The sequence below is a fragment of the Salmo salar genome, chromosome ssa26 (genome assembly GCF_905237065.1).
Source record: "Salmo salar chromosome ssa26, Ssal_v3.1, whole genome shotgun sequence".
NCBI classification, from domain to species: Eukaryota; Metazoa; Chordata; class Actinopteri; order Salmoniformes; family Salmonidae; genus Salmo; species Salmo salar.
Window position 1 is genome coordinate 22,345,189 of NC_059467.1, and position 13,889 is coordinate 22,359,077.

Sequence of the window (13,889 nt, forward strand, 5' to 3'; positions counted from 1 at the left end):
ATCCCACTCTCCCCCTGCCTTTCCCCTCCTCTTCCTCCCCTCTCTCCTTTTACCTTTGACTAACCCTCCATTCACCCTCTTCCCCAACACCCTCCCTCACCTTCTCCTCCACACGCTTTTCCCCAGCCAATCTACTCTTACCCCCCCCAACTCACCCTCTCCTTTTCCCCAGCCAATCTACTCTTACCCCCCTTGTTATTTATCATTAGAGCAGGTGGTGATACTGAAGGAGCTTTAAGGGAACATAGATATAACAAGGAAGTAACAGAACAGCTGGATCTCACAGCTGAGGTGTGTGTCCTAAGTCCTCCCTGGTTAAGGTAACACTAACCCCTGATAAACAACTCCCTCTTTCTCACACACACACACACACACACAGTCTGGCCTGGACACTGGAGAGCAGCTGTACAGTCTGGATAGTCAGGCCTGGACACTGGAGAGCAGCTGTACAGTCTGGATAGTCAGGCCTGGACACTGGAGAGCAGCTGTACAGTCTGGATAGTCAGGCCTGGACACTGGAGAGCAGCTGTACAGTCTGGATAGTCAGGCCTGGACACTGGAGAGCAGCTGTACAGTCTGGATAGTCAGGCCTGGACACTGGAGAGCAGCTGTACAGTCTGGATAGTCAGGCCTGGACACTGGAGAGCAGCTGTACAGTCTGGATAGTCAGGCCTGGACACTGGAGAGCAGCTGTACAGTCTGGATAGTCAGGCCTGGACACTGGAGAGCAGCTGTACAGTCTGGATAGTCAGGCCTGGACACTGGAGAGCAGCTGTACAGTCTGGATAGTCAGGCCCGGACACTGGAGAGCAGCTGTACAGTCTGGATAGTCAGGCCTGGACACTGGAGAGCAGCTGTACAGTCTGGATAGTCAGGCCTGAACACTGGAGAGCAGCTGTACAGTCTGGATAGTCAGGCCTGGACACTGGAGAGCAGCTGTACAGTCTGGATAGTCAGGCCTGGACACTGGAGAGCAGCTGTACAGTCTGGATAGTCAGGCCCGGACACTGGAGAGCAGCTGTACAGTCTGGATAGTCAGGCCTGGACACTGGAGAGCAGCTGTACAGTCTGGATAGTCAGGCCTGGACACTGGAGAGCAGCTGTAGTCGTTAGTCATGCATGTGTGTATGAGTGTGTGTGTTTTCATGGGTATCCCTTCTTGAGTCCGAACGCAAAACACACTCATATCTGAGCACAGCGTGCCACTGCTGGAGTGAGTCAGAGTGTCACTGTCTGATCTATGAGTGGGAAATAGAGAAAACACCAGCCAATGACAAAGCACTTTGAGCTACTTGGCAATGAAGATAGGATGCAAACCAGCATACATCTACTGAATGCAGATAGATCACAGTGGAGGAAGACCAACTTTATCCAATTCAACATAATGTAAAGGGGAATACATACGGTTACATTCAGTGCATTCGGAAAGTATTCAGACCCCTTGACTTTTTCCACATTTTGTTATGTTACAGCCTTATTCTAAAATTGATTACATCGATTTTTTCCTTTGTCAATCTACACACAATACCGCATAATGACAAAGCAAAAACAGATTTTAGACATTTTTGTAAATGTATTAAATATAAAAAACTGAAATATCACATTTACATAAGTATACAGACCCTTTACTCAGTACTTTGTTGAAGCACCTTTGGCAGCGATTACAGCCTCGGGTCTTCTTGAGTATGACGCTACAAGCTTGGCACACCTGTATTTGGGGAGTTTTTACCATTCTTGACTGCAGATCCTCTCAAGCTGTCAGGTTGATGGGGAGTGTTGCTTTACAGCTATTTCAGGTCTCTCCAGAGATGTTCGATCGGGTTCAAGTCCGGGCTCTGGCTGGGCCACTCATGGATATTCAGGGAGTTGTCCCGAAGCGACTCCTGCGTTGTCTTGGCTGTGTGCTTAGGGTCGTTGTCCTGTTGGAAGGTGAACCTTCGCCCCAGTTTGAGGTCCTGAGCGCTATGTAGCAGGTTTTCATCAAGGATCTCTCTGTACTTTGCTCCGTTCATCTTTCCCTCAATCCTGACTAGTCTCCCAGTCCCTGCCGTTGAAAAACATCCCCACAGCATGATGCTGCCACCACCATGCTTCATCGTAGGGATGGTGCCAGGCTTCCTCCAGACATAACGCTTGGCATTCAGGCCAAAGAGTTCAATTTTGGTTTCATCAGATCAGAGAATCTTGTTTCTCATCGTCTGAGAGTCCTTTAGGTGTCTTTTGGCAAACTACAAGTGGGCTGTCATGTGCCTTTTACTGAGGAGTGGTTTCCATCTAGTTACTCTACCATAAATGCCTGATTGGTGGAGTGCTGCAGAGATGGTTGTTCTTCTGGAAGGTTATTCGGTCTCGACAGAGGAACTCTGGAGCTCTGGCAGAGTGACCATCAGATTCTTGGTCACCTCCCTGACCAAGCCCCTTCTCCACCGATTGCTCAGTTTGGCCGGGCGGCCAGCTCTAGGAAGAGTCTCGGTGGTTCCAAACTTCTTCCATTTAAGAATGATGGAGGCCACTGTGTTCTTGTTGACTTTCAATGCTGCATAGTTTTTGGGTACCCTTCCCTCGATCTGTGCCTCAACACAATCCTGTCTCTGAGCTCTATGGACAATTCCTTCGACCTCATGGCTTGGTTTTTGCTCTGACATGCACTGTCATCTGTGGGACCTTATATAGACAGGTGTGTGCCTTTCCAAATCATGTCCAATCAAATTAACTTACTACAAGTGGGCTCTAATCAAGTTGTAGAAACATCAAGAATGATCAATGGAATCAGGATGCACCTGAGCTCAATTTCGGAATCTCATAGCAAAGGGTCTGAATACTTACGTAAATAAGGTATAACTGTTTTTTTTTATATATACTTTTGCAAAAATAAAAAATAAACTGTTTTCACTTTTTCATTATGGAATATTGTGTGTAGATTGATGAGGAAAATAAATTGTTTAATCAATTTTAGAGTAAGGCTGTAACGTAAACAAATATGGAAAAAGTCAAGGGGTCTGAATACTTTCTGAATGCACTGTGTAGATGTGAAAATAAACACTTATCAGGTTCTGTATTACACAGTGAGACAATATTATTGGCGTTTTGAACACATTTACCACCACTCTGCTATCTTAGTACCCTAGTCCTGACTCCCATTCACCAGCCATAGGTCTTAATACGACACCTAAAATCTCCGCACGGTCCCTGACCTCCTTGACAGTATCACCCCACTGAGTGAGATTATGGTCATCACACGACGCTGCTTATTCCTCCTGCTGGGCTTTTTATTGTCCGATTCGTCAGTAAAACTGCTGCACTATATCAGAGGCTATAGCTGGACGGCTGGGGATATACTGATGTTCTTCCTGCGAGTTTTATGGCTGTGGTGCTCACCGCATGAGCCCTGTGGTGAGGTTCTGCCGTCAGGACCAGGATATCTGGCATATTCACTGGAGCTCAGGGAGTCATAAGTCTCTTGTGGAGAAATGGGAAACCTTGCTGCGGTGGAGAGGGAATCACCACCTCATGTATTTCTCTTTCATGTTTCTCCCTTTCTCCCTCCCTCTCTTTCTCCCCTCTCTGCCTCCCGCCTCTCTCTGTCACGAGGGTTCCCCATCACACTGATCTACCTAGTCAGGTGCCTCCTACTCCTCCCCTTCAGTGGGATTATTCTAGGAGGAGGTTTTGGGGTACAGCACAATGCAGTGAATAAAGCAGCCTGAGAGTTGAGGTGTGTGTGTGTGAGAGAGAGAGAGAGACAGAGAAAAAGAGATAGAGAGAGGGTGGGTGGGGTCACTGGGGGATTAAGGCTGTGCAGATACATGCATGCACTTACGGCAGCGGTATGGGGTCGCCTGATATGAAAATGAGGTCACGGGAGAATTTCCAAAATCCCCGCCAAATATAAATATATATCTATTATAACATCGTCTTTGTGTCTCAAAATCATTGTAATGTGGTTAACCTTAAAAATATAGATCATGCAAAAAGGCTACACTGGACCATTGCACTTGAATCATTCCCACGGTGAATGGCTAGGCCAGCTATGCTATGAAACCACACACTACTGCAGAGACGTTGATATTACCGGCCGCTATTGATATGGTGAAAACAATGTGTGGGGAGGCAGAGGCACAGAAACTCACATCAATACCTTTGTCAGAAAACACTGTTAAACAAAGAATTTATGCTATTGCTAGCAATCAAGAGGAAACTCTGACTGAATGACTAAAAAACTCCCCAGTTTATGCTCTCCAAATGGACGTTAGCTGTGAGGGCCGAGATGCCCATCCATTGACTTCTGTTCGCTATACATGTCAGGGGATGCTATTCATGAGGACATACTGTTCTGTCTCATGATTCCCGAGCATGAAACGACTCAGGGGATGTTCAGTGTGCTGTGTGGCTATATTGACGAAAAACAGATTCCATGGGATCAAATGATGGGCTTTTGCACAGATGGGGCTCCATCTATGGCAGGACGGCAGGCAGGCCTCCACACTCTAGTTAAGAATGTCTCCCTCTGCCATATGGATGCATTGTATGATACACCGAGAGCAATTGGGGGGGAAAAGATGATTACAGAACTCAGAGATATACTGCAGCAGGTAACTTTGATTGTAAACTACATAAAATAAACATCCACTGCGCTTGGTGGTTATCAAGGGGGTGTGTTGGAAAGATTTTTTGCATTGAGAGAACTGTTGTCATTCACAATGGATGTAAAAAAACAGACTTGGTTGACTTTCTGTGTAATGAAAAGAAAATGTGTCTCCTTGCATGTGACAGACGTATTTGGGAAAATGAACGAACTGAACGCAAGCATGCAGGGGAAATACAAAAACCTTCTACAGATGAGTGATCAGTGGATTCAGAGGAAAGGATTCTTATTGGAGAGAGTCATTCAAAAGTGAACCATGCCCCTTTCCCTCGGCTGTGCATGTTTCTAACAGAAAACAGCATCAGTAAGTGTCCCACACGAGTGATGACTACTCACCTCCAATGCTTGGAAGAGCACTTTGGCACCTACTTCTCAATCCATTTGACTGTGATACTTGCTCAATTGACATGCTGGTAAGGGAAATCGAATAGCTGATTAAGCTGTCATTCACAGATCACTACAGAGGAGTTTTGGTTCCTGACTCAAAGGGAATACCCTGCCATCTCCCTCTGACATTAATGCCGCGTTCAAAACAACTGGGAACTCAGCTATTTCCGAATTCCAACTTCAGTGCGTTCAAGTGAACTGGGAACTCTGAAAAAATGAGCTCCGACTGGAATTTTTTTTTTTTCAATGGTCATCCAACTCGGAATTCCAACTCTGGAACTCTGGCCTCAGAGCTCCGACCTTCCGACCTGAAGCTCACTGACACCATTATTTGACCTTGTTTTTTTTCTGAGTTCCCAGTTGTCTTAAAAGCACCATTAAACTCATGGTACCCTTTGCCAACTTATATATGTATGAAGCTGGATTCTGTGCTCACGTCTGCATTAAAACCAAATTTCGGTCCAGGTTGGATGTGACAGCAGATATGAGGTGCGCACTGTCGAACGTGTCCCCGGACTTTGAGAAGCTCCGACGCCACATGCATCAAGTACACCCATCTCATTAGTGGTGGTGAGAAAAGATACATTATGTCAGACTCATTTGCAGATGACTGTCATAGCCCCACATTAAAAGTATGTGATGGTGAGTTGAGAAGACAATCAAAAATACTGTTAGAATGTTTTTCAATTGACTGCCATAACTTTTGTATTTGGGGCTAACATTGGCTGTTAATTACATCATTTTTTTCCACATGGTTGGGGCCGTGAGAATTTTCCAGTATCAAAATGTGGTCGTGGGCCAAAAACGTTTCGGAACCCCTGATTTACGGGCTAAGGTCAGACAAGGGAGCAACACAATACCTTTTTATGGGGAGTAATGTGATAAATTGGCATGGGTCAATCCTGGGGGCAATAAGGAGAAGGAGCGTGGGTGATATCTAAGCAAGATTGCTGTATTTCTTAAAGTGCACCTTTGTGAGGTCATTTTAATATCCCGCACATAGAGCTGAACATAGCTCTCTGTGGTTCCCCATGCTGAGAACATACATGAGTTTAGAACAGGTGTATTGTAAAGTAAACATCTTAGTACTGTTCCCAAGTGTGCACTCCTGAGAGTGCACACATATCTCTTCTTAAGGGAGATGAGGTGAGTGTGAGAGTGTGAGCGTAAAGCATTTGAACGGAGTGATGATGTGGAGCTCTATGAGGATCGTTCTCCCTCTCAGCAGGAAACATGGGGCTATGGATCATAAGTAATACATTGGATGGATTTCCTGCTTCCTCTGGTTGTGAGGAGGGTGGTTTGCTGGGCCCGGACGCGTGCCTGATCACAGGTTAATCAGACTTCCCTCTAACTAATGCTAATTAGTGCTATGCTACAGTAGTCTATTGTGCCCAGCCTGGGATCTGGTGCCAATAACTATCAACATTGACATGGGCACAAACTGAAATGAGAATCTCCCAGAGATGCATAACAGGAATATACTGTATCTTGGTCAATATCACAAAATATAGAGAACTGCTTAAATTGCAGTAAGAATTCAGAGGAAGGTTCAATCCAATGTGCTGCTGAAGTTTAATTGGGTTCTCCCATGTGTCCCTTTCGCTGCAGCCAAAGAGACCACAATTGTAAGCTTTTTATTAGAGTGCTCTATAGACCCTGTGCGCGCACACACACACACACACACACACACACACGATCAGCTAAACTTTTTAGATTTTGATGTAATGGGGTCGTATGCTACAGAATGGGGTGATATGTAAATGAGTCTGTCTAGTGGACAGAGTTTTTAGAGGAGAACAGAGTAAACAGAGATAGTGTTTCTGTTTTGTCTCCTGCAGAGAGAAAAACATTCACTCTAACATCCAACTGTGTTCACCCAAAGTAGGAGGAAATTCAATTTGGGTAATGGTTCTCTCAAGGCGAACAAAGACAATGTTTTAGCCAGTCCATCACACTAGGGTCATCTTGGTTAGAGAACACGTGGGTTGTCAAATCCACCATTCAATGGTTAATGAATTGAGTAGATTGATTGGTTAATTGGTTAATGAATTGAGTAGATTGATTGGTTAATGAATTGAGTAGATTGATTGGTTAATTTGTTGATTAATTGAGTACATTGATTGGTTCATTTGTTGATTAATTGAGTACATTGATTGGTTCATTTGTTGATTAATTGAGTATCTGAAAATGGTCTAACCTGCTGGGGACTCATTGTGGTTCTCCTCATCAGAGTCAGCGAACACCTCAGCCAGCTCCTGGTCAGACATGTCGGTTAGCTCTGTCAGGTCCAGGAGGTCAAAGTGCACCTCCAGGGAGGACACGCTGCTCAGAGGCTCTGCAGGGTCAGAGAGAGAAAGGAAATTAGTAAGGTCATAGTTATGGACTGTTATGGAGTAGCTGGTGGGTTTTATGATAAACTCAATAACAACCCAGTAGATGTGTAATATCTCACTACAGCTCAACGCTGTCTACACAACTCACCCAGAACACCCCCTCCACCACACACACATACACAACCCTCCACACCCTCCTGACCATCCCTCTCATTCTCAGTGCCCCCTGCTGTGGAACTTATCTCTCGTGTTGTTTAGATGCTCTGTGCCATACTGTAATAGAAAGATAAAAAGAAGGCCTCTCTTATCTGTTTCACAGAGAGACAGCTTGGCTTTGTGTGCTGAACTGTCCTTTGGAAGAGATATGGGTCTCTGTGTCAGAATGATGCCAATCTTAACAGCCAATGTTTGACTGGAGCATCAGGACAAGGGCCAGAAAGCTAGAAATAGAGGGTATTAAAACAACATGGTTAGACTGTTCCTTCACCTCGCCCTCTGTCCTGAGTGTATGGCACCTGTTCTTGATTCCAAAAGTCACCGATACCCCAGACCCTGCTCCAATGTCTATTGATACACCAGAGCAGCACGACTGTGCCGTTAACGTGTACCGTTTTTATTCACGTTAAAAAAAGAGCATGACAGTCCCAACATTCCACACTGGCAGCATTCATGCAGTATGGCAGTTAAATGTATATTTTAGTTACACATGCTTTGCTAAGCATCTATGGAGTGGTACAGCCCCATGCTTGTCTGACACAATGCTTTGGGCTGGGTGGAGCTGGCACTCTTTAGCGATCATGGGTGAAGCATAACGGCTGACCGTGTGCTCTATGTGGTGTTAATAGTAAGGGACTGTATGTACTTCATGTATGTGTGTGTGTTTATGTATGTGCTGTGGAGGCATATCTCTGTGAACACCTAGTATTTTTGGCTTGTGAGTGGGTGTATATAGCTGTGTGTCTGTGTGTAGAGAGAGAGCGGGGGTGGATGGTTTTTAAGGATACCGTTTCCCAGCTAATTTCTCTCTACCAGCCAGGCAGAATACTGCCACAGGGTGGATCACAGCCCTCTCCTCAACACTCCTTTGTTCCGCTGCTGCACAGCTCCATTCTCTCGCTGTTCTCTCACTCTCCTGATAAATATAGCGCAGACATTGATTTAAGAAGATAAAAACCTTTAACCATATGATTATAAGTCAGAGAGAGTTGATAATCATGCTAAATCATAATCCTGGTGGTGTCTCTGCTGTATTTCACACATTGTGAGGAGACATGGGCAGAGTTACACTGATGATTTGAGATGGAGAATTTCATTGGGTGCCAGAAGTTCCTAGACAATTGAATTCTACAATATAAATGATCGTCAACAATGTGAGCTCCAATAAAACAATCTCCGCTCCAACTCCTGTCCGCCTTGAATTTGGAAGCTCTTCCTGGTAAGCCCTTCTGTGGATTACAGTATTATTGTCACTGAATGCTTGGTGCCAACATGGATGATGGTTTGCCAAACTCTGTATAACTTTGGCTCTTACAGTGAGTGGTGGCCTTGCTTTGCCTGGGATACCCTGCTACTCACAACAACACACATCTACAACAAGAGACATTTTGTACAGTACTTGCTGAAAAGAACAATATAAAATCCTCCAACAATCTCTATTGTCTTGTTCCTCTGTACCAGACCTGTCCACAGACAGTATAAATACTGATTACATCTGCCTGTGTGTTCCAGACACTAGCTCCCATGAGAGGAGATGTGAGGGGACAAGTGGAACGAGAGAGGAGAGAAGGAGTGGGAGACAGTAAAGATGAGAGGAACGCCAGTGAGGAGAGAGTTGAGAGGAGAGGAAGGTAAAGATATTGCGGGTTGACATTACGCTGTCGTTTGAAGTCTTCTAATGAGACAACTGCAGCCATAGAGGATCAGAGACAGAGAAACAGACACTCCTGTCTCACCTTCGCTTAATGAGCCACTCGTTTAACGACGTGGGAGGTCAGGCTGCCCCATTGCACTACTCCTCCCTCACCGAATGGGAGGAAGTTGCCACTAGACACTGATCGAAGGTTAGTTTTACATTATCCAACCTTAATGGTGAAGGCTAAGATTTGGGGAGGTTAAGCTGATCCTCAATATTTGGTTAAGGGCAACTTGTACCTCCCTAGGGCTTTGGGCTAGCCTGCTGTACATATCTAGGACCATCTTACATGGAAAAGCACACAACTGACCTTAGATCAGTATAGATGGGGAGACTGGGGGTCAGTCAGTGTGTGTCTGAGGGGTTAACTGAACTCCACAGCATCAGCTGAATCATATGCAGTGATGATAAAGGCCTGATTAGCATTATGGGATGTCAAGAGCTCTGTCTCCATGGTGTGCTGGCTGTTTCCTCAGAGTAAATCGATACAGGCTGCTTGGTTCACTTGGCTAATCTAAATTTGAACGATTCCCCGACTGTTTGTTCCACCTGCCCCGGTTTCCGGAAGGATGTAGACTGTGGCGTGAGGGGATGATAGAGGCTCGCCTCGTAGGAGACTGTTGCTGATTACTGCTGAGGTGTGGTGGTTACTCAGGTGCTTACACCCAGGTGAGTGCTACACTTTTGGGCGGTGGATCTGTTCCAGCCTACCTACAGAGGAGGAGTAGCTGTGAACTTCAGAGACAGATGTTGCCTAATGAAGTGCTCCAGACCTGCCTGTCGGACCAATGTTTCTCCCTCCTCACTGGACCATCCACTCAAGCCACTCCTGTACTTACTGTATTATCGTCCAGCTGTGGAAGACCATCTCTCATGAACTGCAAGCTCCCTGAATTCTTTTTTTATGTTTTTTTTAAGCGAGATTCTGTATGGAAAGCGCTATATAAAATAAATGATTATATTATTAATCAACTTAATCCATTTACCATGCTTCAGATACACTGCATCAAAAAAAAGCCCATCTCTGTAAACAATCTTTAGTATTTAGCTGGTTGTGACATGCATTAACATAGCAATATTTACCAGCCTGGATGACATGGGCTTATAAGGTCAATTAGATATAATGGTGTGAAATGGTTTGAGTAGCCGAGCACAAACACGGTACACAGGGAATTGAAGTATTAAGCAGAGCCATTAGATCTGTGCAGGCCAGGCTCTTTAACTACCTGACCAGATATAAAGCTGGTCCGCTCACCCACGTTACGACTTTAATAAAATGCATTACCGAAGCCTGTCAGGCGTAACAGCATGACATTAGCCTCGCTCAGACTCTGGGGCTGAGATAACACAAGGCTAAAAAGGTCATGATAGCCATAGTAACGGACCTGAAAGAAGCAACACCTGCCCCATATTGGTTTTGATGGGGGGAATGAAAGAGCCTGTCTCCACAGCTGTCAGCAGTCTCACACAGCAGCAGAACAGCTCTGATTGTGAATGAAGCCCTGGTATGTTCCATGGTTTAGGCTATATTCTAGCCATTAGACTAGACCATGTGACCTGGTATGTTCCATGGTTTAGGCTATATTCTAGCCATTAGACTAGACCATGTGACCTGGTATGTTCCATGGTTTAGGCTATATTCTAGCCATTAGACTAGACCATGTGACCTGGTATGTTCCATGGTTTAGGCTATATTCTAGCCATTAGACTAGACCATGTGACCTGGTATGTTCCATGGTTTAGGCTATATTCTAGCCATTAGACTAGACCATGTGACCTGGTATGTTCCATGGTTTAGGCTATATTCTAGCCATTAGACTAGACCATGTGACCTGGTATGTTCCATGGTTTAGGCTATATTCTAGCCATTAGACTAGACCATGTGACCTGGTATGTTCCATGGTTTAGGCTATATTCTAGCCATTAGACTAGACCATGTGACCTGGTATGTTCCATGGTTTAGGCTTTAGGCTATATTCTAGCCGTTAGACTAGACCATGTGACCTGGTATGTTCCATGGTTTAGGCTATATTCTAGCCATTAGACTAGACCATGTGACCTGGTATGTTCCATGGTTTAGGCTTTAGGCTATATTCTAGCCATTAGACTAGACCATGTGACCTGGTATGTGGCATGGTTTAGGCTATATTCTAGCCATTAGACTAGACCATGTGACCTGGTATGTTCCATGGTTTAGGCTTTAGGCTATATTCTAGCCATTAGACTAGACCATGTGACCTGGTATGTGGCATGGTTTAGGCTATATTCTAGCCATTAGACTAGACCATGTGACCTGGTATGTTCCATGGTTTAGGCTATATTCTAGCCATTAGACTAGACCATGTGACCTGGTATGTTCCATGGTTTAGGCTATATTCTAGCCATTAGACTAGACCATGTGACCTGGTATGTGGCATGGTTTAGGCTATATTCTAGCCATTAGACTAGACCATGAGCAAGCTGGATAATGAAATGTGCCCATGCATATTTTAATAAATCTACAAAATCTATTATATGGGGGGTGCTGTCGTACTCTAATAACCCCATACTATATTCTGCTTCATCAGTCCTCTAAGCCGACACACCCTCAGGGCTTGCATCAGGTGCAACCCCTCCCTGAGAAAATTATTTGGGTTTAAGAATGTATTGAGGGGAAGTGTGAATATGGAAGAGGAATGTAGGGTACAATGTTTGTGTGTGTGTGTGTGTGTGTGTGTGTGTGTGTGTGTGTGTGTGTGTGTGTGTGTGTGTGTGTGTGTGTGTGTGTGTGTGTGTGGTAGGGAGGGAGGGCAGGCCTAAGATCAGACTTTGAGAAGAGCTTCTACTGGATGAGTTCTCCCCAGAGGCCCCGAATAGGCTTGCCCACGGCTGTCTGCCTCTTGAATCTCCCAGCAAGAGCAGGAGAGAGGAAGGGAGAGGAAGGGAGAGAAATGGAGAGAAAGGGAGAGAAAGAGAGAGAAGAGGGAGTGAGGGAAGAGAAGTAGTTAAAATTAGTTAGGAGAGAGAGGGAGAGAGGGGAGATGAAGACAGAAAGGGGTTATAAAGAAATGCCACCTCCGCTTTCTCTCTCTTTTTCTGTCTCTCTCTAAACTAGTTAGTCATCCCAGTCCCCTTTGTTAATTTCTTTCCTCTACCCCTCTACTCTCCTCTAACCCCTCCTCTACCCCTCCTCTCTTCTTTCCTGTCTTCTCCCACCCCCATTTCTCCTTGAATAATTGATCAGTAACACATTTTCCCTCCCAGCAAGGTTGGTGTCTCTATAGGGAGCCCATTGGCGGGACTAGAACCATAATACATCCACATTGAGAAGGAAAGGTGTCAGTCATACAGTAGACTAGTATGGCAGCTGTTTAAAGGATGCTAAGCAGTAGCCTACTTGTGAAGCACACACACACACACACACACCCAAACCAACCACTTGTCCTTCTTGTCCTACTATTTTTGGCCGACGGTTACAAATTGAAAATGACAAAAAATAAAGAGGACTTAGAAATGACTTTTGCTGTTTCTTTGGCTTTTGGCCCCAACTTAAATGCAGCCTCAGGTATTTCCTTTTTATTGTTCTTCTCCCTTCTCTTCGCTCTGCCTTCTCTCACTCCCCTCCACTCTCTGTGGTTGTACTCAGGGATCTCTCCGTCTCTCCTCTCTGCCAGGATGTACTGTATATTGAAAATGTAATAAAATGTAAGATAAGGGGAGAGGGAAGAGTATACATGTAATGGAAAAGAGGAACGGACAAACTCAATTGGAAAGAAAGATTGAGAGAGTGAGAGATAAGAAAGAGTTTGGGAAAACAAATCTGGGGAGAGAAAGATGAGGGAGAAGAGGGGTAATCTGCCTTAGTGAAGACTGAGATAATTGCCTGGTAGGCTGGGCTGTCAATAGCAGTAGTCTGGCTGAGGGGAGCGGTGGAGAGACTGGGGGCTCCATCAAAAAGTAGAATGCCTCTGTATCTGACCCCCCCCCCCCCAAGGCCCACCAGCCTCCCCATGGCTCACTGATCATTAGCCTAGCCAGAGCAGCCTATAATGAGGATCGAGGGGGGTGACGGGGTAAGCTAGAGACATGGTTGTAAGGGTCTCCCCCTTTAGCGAAACGATGAGCACAGTATAGGACAGCCAGTCTAAACAACAGCCTGTAATGAGGCTATAATGATTCCCAAACACTCTCATACACTCAGGCTTTAACAGGGGCTTCCACTGTGTCTCAATAGGATTGGTTATAGTGCACAGTGTGATGCTTGGCTCAGAGCAAGTAAACTGGACTTGGCCTTATCTAGAGGTAACAAAGTCATTGGGTCCAGCCAAACTCAGCAAGAGGGCTATTAACAACTTTATCCAATTGTTATTCACTCCCACAATTCATAAACTGTTGTAGAAAAGAAATGTACTAGTTTTATGATGTAACTAAAGGGTTTTTATAAAGGAACACACATGGGATTTGACAGAGTAACACATTTCACCCTCCCTCCCTCTCTGTCCGTAGGGTAACTGTGCCCCAGGTGTCTCATTAAGGCAGAAGGACACAGATACTGGGCTGTAGTGGCCGCCTCCCTGAATGGGTGTTTAGTCGATGTGTAGATAAAGACCTCCTTGTGAGGCTTGTGTCT

At 45.2% G+C, this 13,889-nt stretch overlaps 1 protein-coding gene across 3 annotated transcripts in view; it reads right to left on the minus strand.

Annotated features, from left to right (window-relative positions):
• Positions 1 to 13,889, minus strand: part of dbnd1 (Dysbindin domain-containing protein 1) — a 43,469-nt gene that overhangs the window by 7,785 nt on the left and 21,795 nt on the right. For all 3 annotated transcript variants that reach the window (XM_014175703.2, XM_014175700.2, NM_001146630.1), the window contains 1 exon segment: positions 7,233 to 7,370. In XM_014175703.2, the coding sequence (XP_014031178.1) occupies positions 7,233 to 7,370 (138 nt within the window).